General features: G+C 39.0%; 2 protein-coding genes across 3 annotated transcripts in view; both read right to left on the reverse strand.

Moving 5' to 3' along the window:
* Positions 1 to 1072: 1072 nt before the first annotated feature.
* LOC131001622 (H/ACA ribonucleoprotein complex subunit 4) overlaps positions 1073 to 14520 on the reverse strand; it is an 806367-nt gene continuing 792919 nt past the window's right edge. Inside the window, exon 2 of one of the 2 annotated variants that reach the window (XM_057928174.1) lies at positions 1073 to 3218. In XM_057928174.1, coding sequence (XP_057784157.1) covers positions 1293 to 3044 — 1752 coding nt within the window. In that variant the 5' untranslated portion in view covers positions 3045 to 3218 and the 3' untranslated portion in view covers positions 1073 to 1292. The remainder of the gene's footprint in view (positions 3219 to 14520) is intronic. The other variant, XM_057928164.1, reaches the window with a different exon arrangement.
* Positions 3611 to 13695, reverse strand: LOC131001430 (DNA-directed RNA polymerase I subunit 1). Its single transcript, XM_057927831.1, has 21 exons — positions 13517 to 13695; positions 13262 to 13428; positions 13026 to 13185; positions 12573 to 12926; positions 11995 to 12273; positions 11731 to 11910; positions 11235 to 11397; positions 10447 to 10634; positions 9946 to 10209; positions 9504 to 9592; positions 9274 to 9421; positions 8894 to 9106; positions 8440 to 8739; positions 8213 to 8351; positions 7062 to 7279; positions 6422 to 6624; positions 5931 to 6129; positions 5495 to 5811; positions 5272 to 5412; positions 4466 to 5186; positions 3611 to 4377 (listed from the first exon to the last, which is right to left on the reverse strand). Exons 1-21 carry the CDS (start codon positions 13517 to 13519, stop codon positions 3766 to 3768), a joined length of 5058 nt encoding a protein of 1685 aa, XP_057783814.1. The 5' UTR covers positions 13520 to 13695; the 3' UTR covers positions 3611 to 3765.

Raw genomic sequence — 14520 nt, forward strand, 5'->3', positions numbered from 1 at the left:
ATAGTGTTTAATTAGGATTTAATTAGTTCCTAAAATTTTCCTAAAAAGGAAATGAGACAAGATTATTGGGACAACCCAAAAAGAAAAGTGAAACAAGATTATTGGGACGGAGGAAGTAATAAATAGAAAATAAACTATAAAAGCTGCACCATTTCCTGCAGAACATATGGGAGGGCTGGCTTTTGAAATTGACCTAATCACCAACCCTTCTTTATATGGTGTAATGATTCAGAATGTTAAGGTTACACTTTGCAACCTGTAACTAACTTTAAGAGTACGCTTATTTTGATGGATAAATTTATTATTAAAAAATAAAGAATAATAAAAATGTATACCTTTAGATATATTCTTTTTTCAACATTTGACACAAATGTCCTCAATTAATTCTGAGTTGAGGTGATTGTGCATTTGGCAATCACAAAGGAAGAATTGTCGAGTCAAATATGCTTGAAATTCCAGCAGAGCTAATACACGCAAAAATGATATCGCTCAAATGCTCTGTTTTTTAAAAAAGAAGCGGATACTTTGATAATAAAGGCAGTCGGTAAAATAATATCCCATCATGTAATATTTAATTTAAGATTTTTTTTTAAAAAAGTTTAATATATGAGTGCATAGCACACGTCCAACTTTTGGGCCAAGGCAAAGGAGCCCAACATTGAGTCCGTGGGCGTGGCAGCGAAGCGATGGAGAGGTGTGAACAGCAGCTGCGAATGCTCCTACAGATTTAATTCAAAAGAGATCCGATAAAACTTAACACTTGAATCTTCCGTGTTCATATCGAATTGTGGTGTCGTATAAAAAGTTCCAGCACTAATTATTCGAATTGAAAATCACACATTTATAATGCGACATCGGTACAACTGCAACTGTCATGCACTTCAACAGATTCATGTCCGATACTCGGTGCAACTGCCACAGTCATGCACTTCAATAGATTCATGTCCAAGAACAAATAATCCATAAGCTTAACAGATAACCTATAAATCCTCTTTCTCTCTCTCACACATGTTGATTATTGGCTGTCCAGCCAAATGTATATCTGTGACACCTTAAACATGTCCTAGAGAAAGATCCCACAAAAGCAATTTCATAAACAAAACACATTCAGACCATAGAATACAAAGGCACTAAAATTGGAAAATCTTCAAAACTTGCACATAGCTAAAAACCAAATTCATGGTGCTGCATATGGTGAAATATCTCTGATAATAAGCTTCAAGACTACACTATGATGCACATAATACACTAGCATATTACCGCGACTGAAGCTCAGGGATCAGTCCTCACGCCTACTCCTCCTCCTCACCATCCTTTTGCTTCTTTTTTTTCTTCTTCTTCTCAGATTTATCTTCATTTGTGTCTCCATTTTCCCCGTTTTCAGCTTCTCCGTGCTTATCCTTCTTTTTCTTCTTCTTCTTCTTCTCGGATTTCTCCTCATCTGAGGGCGGAGCCTCATCCTTCTTCTTGTCCTTCTTTTTCTTCTTCTCTGATTTCTCTTCATCCGACGGCGCAGCCTCGTCCTTCTTCTTATCCTTCTTTTTCTTCTTCTTCGAGCTCAACTCAGTCTCCACCGCCACATTCTCAGCCTCCACCTTGGCCTTCTTCACAGCAGCATCCGGTGCAGGGCTGCCATCAACATCCTCCAACTTGCGCTTACGGCCCTCGTCTCCCTCATCTTCCTTATGCTTCTTCTTCTTTTTCTTCTCACCCTCAACAGCAGGGACAGCACCACCTTCCGCAGGGGTCGGCTCCACAGCTGCTGCAAGGCTCGCCACAACAGAGTCCCCTCCAGCAGGCAAAACAACATTCCTACTCCACTCACCGGGCGTGCTCTCATTCGGCTTCCCATGCTTGTCCAACTTCCCCTCCGCAATCAGCTTCTTCTTCATGGAAGCCCTAGGCCCCAACCCCCATTTCCTCGGGTAAGTATCCCTGTCCATGACCACCCTCTTGATTTTCGCCACAGTCCCATGATCACAAGTAGCCATCACCGCGGTCGTCATCTCAGCAATCCCCAACGCAATCGCCTCGCCCTTGGTGGTCATCAGCACCACCTCCTCCCCTGCCTCGATGTCATTCTCGAACCTCAGCAGCCCCGGAATCATCAGCTTCGCACCATAACAGATGGCATTCACCGCGGAATCCTTCACCACGAGCCTCTTGTAGCTCGTGAGAAGCATCTCCAACGGCATAATCGCCCTCCTCAGATAGGTCTCGTCTCTGTAATTGTCGTACACCCACTGCGCATCCATCACGTCGTGCATCGTCACCATGTTATCCTTCTCCCCCATAATCCCAGATCGAACACGCCTAAGTTCCTGCATATGGCTTCCCACGCCCAACAGCAACCCCAAATGCACGCACATTGTTCTAACATAGGTCCCTGCCTCGCAGGAGATCCAGAAAACAACCAAATGTCTGTCAGCATCGTATTCCAGCAGCTTGCTTTCGTAGATTGTCCTTATCCTGAGCTGCCTCTTGACGGCGGAGATCAACGGAGGCCGCTGAAACACCGCGCCTGTGAGCGTCTCCAGAGCCCGAGCAACTTTGGAAACTTCTGGAACCTTCGAGTGCAGCCTCGCGACGCAGACGTACTCCTTCCCCGCACCCTGCTGCGATTTGACGAGCCGAGTGGCGCGGTCGATGCAGACGATTAGGTTTCCGGTGACTTTCGGGTCGAGCGTGCCCGAGTGACCGGTTTTCTCGACGCGCAGAATGCGCTTAATCCAGGCGACGACTTCGTGAGACGATGGATTCGACGGTTTATCGAGGTTGATGATGCCGTATTTGATATAATCCGCCAGCGGGCGCTTCAGGGGCGAGTAGCCGTTGGGGAGAGGGGTGTAGTGGCCGGTACGGACGTTGAGTTTCTCATAGTTTTTTAGGAGAATCGGCCACTGAGAGGTGTCGATAGCGGGGGTGAAGCTCTGCGGCTTTATCAGAAAATCGACGGCGGCGGGGGAGTCGTCTTCTTCATCCTTGGACTTGGTGCTCTTCTTCTTCTTTGACTTCTCGGAGTGGGGGAGCTGAACGTCGGCCATGGGGACGGAGGGTGATTAGGGTTTAGTGATGGAATACGAAAATTGGGAGAACTGGGTTTTTAAGGGGGCGGAAGAAGTTGCAGTGACTAGGGTTTTGGGTTTTTGATGGGCAAGGGGGTGGTGGAGAAAGGCCAGCCTACGATGAGGCGCATGGGAAGGTATATAAGCCTCTAACTAAATGGGCTTCTAGCCTCTAACTAAATGCCCATAATGTTGTGCCTATGAAAGCCCAATTATCACATTAAAATTTAATCCCAAATTCAAAATTGTCATTTCAGCTCAAAAGATTTTCATATCTATTTACATTTTTGTAAGATCAATTTAATTTTATTGATATTTGATTATAATTGAATATATGAATCTTGATCTGTCTTACATATTTTGAGTTTTGACTCACAAAATACACAATTTTATGTTTATCGTATGTCGAAAATGTCATGTATATTTTTTTCCTCCATCTTAAGTAATTAATTTCATTTTTCCACCATCTTTTAAGTAGGGCGATAGGGGTAGATCAACAAACTTATGGTTTGAAGAAGTGTAATATACTAGTAAAATAAACAAACTTAGGGTTTGAAAACCAAATTCCATGTTATCGATCAAAATTTGACTTACATCTTGCACAATTTGAATATAAAATCTTATACAAGTTTTTCATAGCAACACAAACAATCCTCGACTTCCCTCCAACTCAAAAGAAAAAACACAAAAAAAGAGAGCATCAAGAATCCAATTTCTGCATCAAGTCAAAACAGCCTGTACCAACTTTGACAGGCAGACCTAGGCAGATCCTGGACGACGGGGTCTCTAGGTCATCTTTTAGCCCCAGAGACGCCGCTTCAACAATGAACTTCGACGCCGTCTCAAACGACATCTTTAGGAACGGAGATAACGACTCCGATATACTTCCGTGCCGACTCATCGGCCTATACCCACCGGTATGCGTCATGTAATCAGCGATCAGGCTCAGATGCCGGTAGTCAATCTTCACCCCGTAGATATCGAACACCTGTTTCACCTCCCGTATCAGCGTCGCTCGAGCTGCCTCAACTCCGTAAGTGTTCAGCACCGCATGCACGTTGTTGGAGTAGAGACGGCTCAGGTCGAGGTCCTCGTGCATCTCCCAGAGCGACTTAAAGTCCACGCCCGATGCCTTCATTGCCCAATACAACGCGTCGTCTGCACCCGCTTCCGGTCTGTTCTCGCCCATCTTTGGCTTCTTGGTGTCGTTCCAGATGACTGTTTTCTCGTCGGGATCGTATTGTACTAATCTACATTGGCTCATCTTGCCAGTCCTCTTGATGAATACCTTTTTAGCTGTTCTCTGGGCAAGCTGTCAAACAGTTGGAAGAAATATTTAGTTTTCATAAGCAAAATAATTCAAGAAAACATCGAGTATGATTTAATTAAGAAAATATTACCTGCGCGAGCAAAATATGAGGCTCGTCAGTAAATCTGAAGTGGGCATCATACGACAATCCTTTGAATTCCAACTTGACAGCACGTTTGATTTTCTTACTGGAAAAACCTTTTCCTGAATAAAGATCTCTTCCAGATGTACTGCCGCCTTGGATGGAATCCATATCCTCTTTTTTGTCGGAGCGATCGGTTCCGTCATCTTTGCTGGTATCCATATCCTCAAGATCTACGTCGCTCTTCCTTTTCTCCGTATCTGTGGATAACTCATCTTCACCATGGTCAACATCAGATCCATCACCATAGTCCAGTTCATCAGAAGCTTGTTGCTTTCTCTTCTGTGCATCAGAATCGAGGTCATCTCCCTTGTCATCATCATCATCATCATTGTCATCATCATCGTCTACTTCTGTTGATCTCGCCCCTGATTCGTCTTCATCAGCTTCACCGGATATCGAACTAGACATGAAGTTTTTAATGCCACTAATTTTGGAGAGGAAAATGATATGATTTTCAATTGCATCCTCTAATTCATATAGAAACACAGTTTCGAGAGTATCCTTCATGTCCTGTGACGACACAAACTCAGTCTCTTTGAGTTTCATTTTCAACTTATAAGTTCTAGACACCTTGTGCGGATCAATTGAGAGTCGAACTTCCATACTCTCTACCAGATCCGCCACAGAGACTCTCTTCACCTTTGAGACTAGGGCCACGACATCACGCCTGCAAATCACAGATTTGAAAATAGTTGAGCAAATATCACAGTGAGTTTTCGATGTGTATCATGAAGGACAGTGCCATAACTCACTTGGATCTAAAATCTGCGAATGGGCAGGTCAAAATGGGAGTCTTAATGACATCTGATGCAGTCATCAAAATCTCCTGGAGCCGAGGAATACCTAGGGTCACGTTCATTTCTCCACGGCCAGCCAGATGAAAAGTGTTGAGTCTGAAAAAATACAAACATCAAATCAGCCACCGCACATTAATGACAGTCTAGATAGGAAGGTAAAAGGGGGTAAAAATCTTACGTCATCTGCGTTGATGGCTCGCCTACTGACTGAGCTGCAATGACACCAACTGGTTCTCCTGATTCTGCAAGACTCCATAGATATTTCTGCTTCACCAGCTCTAAAAAGCCTTGCTCTTCAGCAAATGCCTTTTCTTTCTCTAACAACCGTTCCTTCTTTTTACCTTTGTGTCTTCTAAGAATCTGTTTTTTTGATGATTTTTCTTGCGCTTCATGAATATAGCGCCTGGCTTCTTCTTCAAGCCCCTTGGGCAATTCGCTGATGTAACTATTGAATTGACGTTGGTTCTGAAATTTCTGGCAGATGGTTTCTCGATTCTACAACATATTAAATAAAAATATATAAGTCCTTTTTCTTTTACCATTGTTTCAAGCATGGAAATGCAATCGCAAAGTTCAAAAGGCTAGAACTAGAGGAGATGAATATAAGAACTTACATCTTGTAGTGCCTTGAAATTTTTCAGAAAGCTTGTCTTGTGGACATCAACACCATCTTCTCCATAATAAAATTGAACGATTGAACCATCAGAATCACGAACTGTATAGTCATAACAAACTTTGAGGCTCTCCAGATTTTTTATCAGACAACGTTGTAGATATCCACTGCGAGATGTCTTTACTGCAGTGTCAACTAACCTGCAGAAAAGAATATGGAAGTTCAAGAAGGCTATAGAAAGAGAAAATAGATCCAAAAGGTTCCGACATACTCAATCTGAGAGCCCAAAAAAAAAAATTATTTGCATTTGGTTAACTGAAAATTGCTGTTCTACCTTCCATATGAGCACCCTGTAAGTGTAAAATATGTTGAAGACGAACTTCAGACAAAAGAAAGTCTTTGTCGCTTCCTAACTTCTATGTTAACTCATTGATACTTCCTATTTTTCTAGGTGGGGTGGGGGGACGAAACAAATGGGAGACTAGAATTTACCCTTCACGACCAGCCATGCAATGGAAGTAATACTCCTGAGGTCGGAGACCAGAAAGAAAGCGATCAGTGATGAAGCCTCCTGCTCTAGCTGTGTAATCCCAGGGAGGAAAGGAGGGCAAAGTCTTCCCAGAAACCATTCGAGGCACTCTTTTACCTTCTAACTCCTGTTGTCCTAGATAGGCAGATATTTGTTGGAAATTCACCTATCAAAAATGAATGAAATTTTAATGTCAATTTGAAGTACTTAATAGGTACACATAAAACATTTGAAACAGATAAACAAGCCATATGAAAAGATAGGGGAGCATAGCACAAAAGTTTGCTCAAGAAAACAAATAATAGAAACTTGTGAGGGTAAGTCGAAGAAGGCCACTAATGGAATGCAAACAGGACAGTACCAAAATCATAATTTACATTTCTCCCATATATAAGAATTTCATATGCCACAAGTATTTCAGTCAGAAAAGGACTGGTTCAATCACTTTGACAACAGCAGAGTTATAGTAAGGCAGCATTGTTTGTACGCAAAATATTTCAAATTACCAAGGCCCAGTTAAGCATGTAGGACGTAGGGACGGTAGATTCAATTCCCTGCGAGAATGGTAGCAACTTCAGGAATTAATGATATATTCTAACTTACCGTACTACCCTTAGCGCCTGTCGTGGTCATCACAGAGATGCAATTCTTTGGAAAAGGTTTCAACAATCCCCTAGTCAGTAAATGCTTGAGTATCTGAGAACCTTCTCTAGTTAGCCTATTTGTCAATTTATTTTTCATTTTCATGTCCAAGGTTGCAGTTGAAGATTCTCTGTCACTGCATATGACTTTCTCAATTTCCAACTGCAGCTCTTCAGGGCCTAGGGAATCAGAACCAAAAGAAATTAAAGATAGGTACCAGATTCAACATAAAATAACAATGTATTGATCCCCATTCAAAAAAATACTCCCTCCGTCCCACCGAAAGTGAGTCACATTCCTTTTTGGGCTGTCCCAACGTAAGTGAGTCATTTCCTTTTTTGGTAAAAATTAGGGAATTTAAGACTATTAATAAAACTAATTACACCCTTATTTTTCTTAATCCTTAAGTAATACTCATCCCTTATTTTTGAAATTATTTTTCAATTAATTTTTTAAAAATCTTTAATTACACATATAATTAAATACATTTAATACACTAAACAACAACTTTGTAAATCTCGTGCCCAAAAGAACTGCCTCACTTATGGTGGGACGGAGGGAGTAACAACTAAGTGCATCTAAACAAGTAAAACTATTGCAAGAAAATCAGAAAAACATTTAGTGCAAAATAGCACAATAAGTCAAAACAAACATTTCATCATAGTACAAGCTTGGCATTAAGTTAAAAATAGCATGATTATATATATATATGTGTGTGTGTGTGTGTGTATCACTCCGTGTCGGCATGAGATTTGCTATGACGGAGCTGGAGGAATGTAGTAGTTGGCTGAATGAGCGACTCAGAAAGGTTATAGACAGCACCTTAGTATCGGAGGAATTAATCAGTTCTAGTGCAACCTTTTATTTGAGTTCAAAGTGAACAGAAACGGCCACATAGACAACAGCATACCTAGCCAACAGTTTTTCTTGATTTTACTTAAAAAAAAAAAAAAAAAAAAAAAAGATTGGCATAATGCTTGCAAATTGCAAATATAACCAAAGGCGAAAGCTCAACAGTTGAAGATCAAATACTAGGCAAAATATGGAAGAAGAATTGAAAATCTCAACTTGGAAGAATACATCATATTCAAGGAAATCTTCCAGTATCATACCTATTTGCCCAGGTTTGAACTTAACAAAATCGCAGTGGACCTCTTCACCTACATCTTCTCCTTCAAGTTTCTCCTTTCTCTGAAGATCAAAATGAGGTAATATGATGAGGTCATCTAGCCCACACGTGAACCCATGAAACTGCCATGTACAGAGAAAATAACTTGATTAATCAACTGAGAGTCGCTCATATATTTATCAAAACATTTGAAATTAACATGAGAAGCACCTGCAAGAACAGTGTAAATAAGCGGCTCAATGCAGAAAGCAAAATGCCTGCACTATTAGATCCATAAAGTTCTTGCACTGTGTGAACTAAACCAAACTTTCCAAATTGAGCTTTGTCGATGACACCACGTACTAGCTCATTTTTCCAAATTAATAAATCATGTTCAGCATTGTGTTCTTGATCTTCCTCTCCATTTTTGTAACTGGCGCTAGCAAAATAGTTCTTTGGGATTTTCCCTTGATTTTTAACAGTACAAGGTGCGCAACCTCGTGTGATATGATTCAGTAATGCTGTAATGACCTAGAAAGGCCAATAAAAAAATTAATAAATTGGAGTACATACTCCAAAGATCAATGTATTCCTTCATCATCATGCTTAGAAATTCTGTAGTATAGGCATTTTATTGAATACACCGTGCATATCAGGCAGCATATAAGCATCTGAAAATTATAACCTGTTTCCCAGTCCAAAGAGGCTCTGGTTTCCATACTGCAGGCAAGACAGATTCCACCAGACCTTCAGAATCTAATACTGAAACTTTCCGGTCTCCTGGATGCGAACCCGGCCCAGCTGCAAACACACCAGACCCATAAAGCAGCTGACTAAATTCGCTCCGATTAAAAAATGTATTCTTCATTGTAATAAGCACAGCAGCTACAATATGATCCTGGAGTATTACGATCACAAGCTTAAATTAGTTAATCGTGCAGGTGGAGGAAGGAATGTAGCTAGAATGAAAGTTGAAGGCACAAAAAAAAAGGAATGAACATTGACAATCACTAACAACTTTTAGGAAAGAAGATAGCAAATAACATGCTGTGCTGATACTGGAACCTGAATCAAGCCTCTCACAGTGTCACCCTTTGTTGGAACAATATACTGTTCATTAGCATTAACAATGTTGTAAGCTTCTGCACGAGAAATTTCATCTTGAGGAAAATGCACATTAATTTCATCACCATCAAAATCTGCGTTGTATGAGCTGAAGCCGATTTCAAATGAAGATGTCAAGCTATGGATTATCAAAGAAGAAGATGGTATATACGATAAACAATAAAGCCAACCTGCAATTTGCATAATGCATGCGGAGGGTTCTTTCTCCTTTCAATACACGAACTACATGAGCCATTATACTCGGCTTGTGGAGTGTGGGCTGAAAGAAACCCAAAACAAAGCTTAAAAGCAGTAATGAACAGTAGAAGCGATTGGACAAATATTGTCCATCAGATACTTTCAATGGAAATTTGAACTTGAAAGTACTGTAAGGGGGTATTGAACTCATTATAGACACTGCCTACTCACTTTCTGATATATAATTTCTTTATTCCAAAAGATAAAACTTCAAGCATCATATTCAAGCCATCATTAACAATGTACTGATAATCTACTTGAAATTTGGAGAAATCAATATACAAATATAAAAAAGAAACAAAAGGCTCTTTTACACATAGTTAAAAAGTAGAATATAACAAATAATTTTTTGGTTAAATGGATGATTTCAAGTACCTGACGATTTACAAGCACAATATCCCCATCCTGCAAGTGGCGATGGACAGTCTTGCCCTCAAACTCATGTTCATTGATCTTCCCCGATTGGGTCACGACACCCCGTGAAGAGGGTAATTTTCTAGATATTGCTACACGCATCTTTTTGTTTTTTGGTAGTTTTACAGTGGATACACTATCCACATAAGTTGTAGCTCCAGGATGGATATCAGGCCCATTAACGACAGCGCCCCTCAATTTTCCAGCATTCCAAGGAGTCACTCTCTGATATGCATTAGGACTAAATAAAGAAGGAGTTTTGAAAGTAATATATACTAGTCTGACATGAGAAAACCCAAAAGACTGTGATCATGGACAAAAAGAACACCACTGGCTATATGTGGCATCTCCATACATGCTTGTGTACCTAATGTCATTGCTTTTACGAATGTGGCATGATAATAAGAGACAGTTGATTCAACATATTACCAAAAAAATATAAAATGAAACATTCATCCATACCTCTGGATATGTCAATCTCAAAGCAAAGTATGGAGGAATTCCAATTTCATTAACTGCCAAGTAAGGATCTGGAGATATGACAGACCGGCAAGCAAAATTGACCCTTTTGCCCATCATCTTCTGACGGAATAAACCCTCTTTCTTTTCAAGGTACTGACAAATTCCCATGGAATCTTTTTGAGATTGACCTGCGTCGGCAATGCAGACACAAATTACAAGATTAATAGTTAATTAGTTATAACAGAACTTTACACTCCAAAGAAGTAGCTAGAAATTAGCAAGCACTAATGGCCCAACACTAGAAAAAAAGAGACACCATACATGAAGTTGCATCTTAAATCAAGAAAGTTTAGACCAAGGGGATCATGATAAGTTCCAGGGAAATAATATACATTTTATACAACATAAACTTAAGGTTACTATCTTTAGTTATACAGCATAATATTACAAGATATCATCCACAGGTCTGGCACAGCAAGTTTTAGGAATGGATTGTCGCACATCTGGGTTGATGGCTGCAGCAAAAACTGTCCAAACAAGAGGAAACAGTGTGGATGTAGACAGCTTGCTAAAGACTTTACGGGACATACAGAAATTTACTGATGAAAGTTATGGAGTTCTTAAGGTATGTCATATTCAGTGTACTCTACTTAATGAACTATAAAACTACAAAAATCACAATAAACTACATTGATAGTGCTCAAATATAATCAGAAGGCACCCCAATAATGCACGACATTTGAAAGGAAGCAAGCAACCATAAAAAGAGAAAGAAGAAATACACTCACTATTTGCAGTTTTGCTATCAAATAAAACATTGATAGATTGCTGAAGATCCATCCAGCGACTAATAATCCTTGAGCTTTCAGAATTATTCATATGAGCATTTCCTAAAGCAATATTTGCCTGCAGCACCTTCCCTAATAGAACAGTGAGTGGATGCTCCATCACCTGAAGTGAAAATCGTGAAAATAATTGTAAGCACAATTTGGCAGCAACATATTTTAGCAGCCATGCAAATTTTTTCTGGTCATATTGTTACCAAATTCTCCCCACCTTCACCTCCAATTTCAACAGTGAGAAAAATAATAATCATTCAAAACAAAGACAAAGGTTGTCCAAATTCTGCATAAAGCAGAGCAAAAACGAGAGCTTGTAAACAACAAATCCTTTATATAAATGTTAACAAGCGAATGTCGATTGCACAGATGCAATTTTGAAGATACAGAAACCATTAATGTAAATTACATAAGCATACATGAAAGGACTTGTCTTAAGACTTACTGAATCGCCACCTTTGGCTGGAGGTCGGAATTTAATAGGAGGTACAAGAACAGTCTCTAGAAAAAACATTGAATAGCCTGCCATATGTTTAGAAATTTCATCGTGCTGGTGCTGAATATCACATATATATGAGCAAAGCTCAGATTCATTTTCCCACAAACGTCTCAGAATATCTCTAACCTGTCAGTCAGGAGGCGTAAAAGTACATTAATAGCTATAATTTGTCAAAGGCGAGAAAACATGAAATTAATACTAAGCAACAACCTCTGAAGGTAAGAGAGGTCCTGAAAAATCTTTAGCTTTTGCCTCCAACCCCAGATTTTGAATTTTTTTTGGCTTTCCACCTTTTTTGCGGGGCTTTTGGGGGCTATCAGAGGCAGCATATGAATGGACTTCAGCTGTATCAGATCCATCCTTCCATGAATGATCACTAGCATTTAACACCTCAGAAGAAGGCCTATCCTCACCTCCTCCGCTGTGTGTCACATCCAACCTGCCGCTTAGTATGGCATTCGCTCTAATTTGGGTACTGGAAATTCCTGTCTGCATAATGTAGTGAGTAATGAAGAGTTGGAGATTTCTAAAAAATAAAAGATAAGCATTGAGAAAGACAATTAAAGTTGCATCATTTGATCCATTATAGATTTTGACAAAATCATTGTTTATCTCTAATGAACTTCAGTTATTATCACATGAAAACCCGAGTTATAGCAAATGTCACAATAAAGCAAGAATGAAAAATTAAATGTGTAATCCCAGTTATCACATATACACGGAAATAAATAATTGACTGTTAAAAGAGCTTAACCTGTCTACTAACAAGTTAAGTAGATAGAACATACCGCATGAAACCATCCAAACGTTGGCTTGGTGATCTTTGGGTTCGAGCGTTTGCAGTTCTTGCACTTCTTCTCTTTTCTCTTCAAGAAATCATTCAAAACTGACATAGATTCAGTCAGCAGGGTAGAATCCCAAAATGCCTCCTTCTTCTCATGCCCGTGGTAACTTTCACCATCAGAAACGACTCCAGAATGCAATGCACGACTCCCTTGACTATCCTCTGCATCAGCATCATCATCTATATTGGCCCAATCCACATTTTTCTTGTCTACCATCTTCCGTCGCAAACTCAGCTTCTTTGCCGCAACAATGTTGCCCTCTTGTATCATTTTCAATTGAGAAACACAGTTTTCGGCCTAAATCAAACACAAAAACTCTTAGACTAAATAACATACACTACCCTTATAATGGTTACAAGACAACATTTTGTGCACCAAAACATTATACCAACCCACCTCCGCCTTGCTTGATCGAAAATGAAAACAATGAAAACATGCTTTATTGAGAAGAGTGTTCAATGTATTCACAAGCAACGGATTGTAAGCTGGCGAAACAAGCTCAATGTGGCCACAATGACCGGTGCAATTATACGATTGTTGGCCGCATGATTTACACCTGCATAATACAGGACAAGCATGAATTTCACACTCATAAATGCACTCTTCAAAACTTTCAGCTCATACAAACTTACTCAGAGCCGTCAACAACAGGTCCCATAGCAAAATCATATAGTCCGCCAGGAATTGGCTTCTCCAATATATCCAGCAAATTAGGATTTGTGATTTTCACTAAACTCTGTTTCCTCACTTCTTCATCCGTCATAAACCCAAAACGAACCGAACCCACCATCTCAGTCGCCTTAATTAAAGAACAGAAACTCAATATTATAATACAAACAATACTGCAGCTGGAATTTTTTTACTAGAGAAAAAACACATAAATTTACCATCTTCAAAAAATTCGACGGATTGAAAATCACAATTCAATTCGATGCTCTGTTCGACGGATTGAATCGCTCTTTGTCGCGGTAAGTGATGTGACCGCGCGTTTTCAAAGCTGGAGCAAGTGCAGTTGGCAAACAAGGGTTTTGCAAAACCCTTGCATACCTCAGCACCTTTTCACTTCTTACTTCCTTTAGTTTATATATATATATGTATGGTTAGGTTGTAAGAGTATTATTTTCCTGAAAAAATAAGTATTAAAAATGATATATAACGTTGCGCATATATATATACATATATTGAGATATATTTCATTTTGAGAAATCTATATCTATATATAGTTCTCGGCCACAGAAAAAGAATAAATTAAACTTTGATTTTTATGTAATTTATAAAATTAATAATCTCAATAATAATTTATGATGTATTAAAATAAAAATAAATATCTAGAATAAAAAAAATACTGCTAACGAAGGCTAAATATGAGTGGTGCTCAAATAAGGAATGTAACATAACATCTCTCTATATATACTAGTGTATAACTCGTCGAAATTCGATGGTACTTTAAATTATTTTTGTATAACATAATTATTTTTTAATTAATTTAATTTAATGTAATAGAGTTTTCATTGTACTAATCTTAATTATATTCGTCAATTAAATGTTACTTTTTTGCTATAATAATAAAAAATACCCTTTTATATAAATTTTTCTATATTGACAGATAAGAGTTAATTTAAGATCTCATCTGTCATCTAAGCATCATCTCATCTCAAGTCTGTAAAACTAGATGATCATCAAGAACTCGAAAGATGATATAGTATGACTTTTGAACGCCAAAGTTTTGAGCATTATTTCGTCTGGACCCTAAAAATACTATATCTGACTTAATGCGTCTACTATTTGAACATCACTATCGGATGCTTTAAATATCATAACTCACTTCTAAACATCATTTTTATTAGAAGCTTGAAAGACGAGGGATGACTTGTGAAATTATATAATCTGA

This window comes from Salvia miltiorrhiza, chromosome 1 (genome assembly GCF_028751815.1).
Source record: "Salvia miltiorrhiza cultivar Shanhuang (shh) chromosome 1, IMPLAD_Smil_shh, whole genome shotgun sequence".
In the NCBI taxonomy this organism is placed as follows: Eukaryota; Viridiplantae; Streptophyta; class Magnoliopsida; order Lamiales; family Lamiaceae; genus Salvia; species Salvia miltiorrhiza.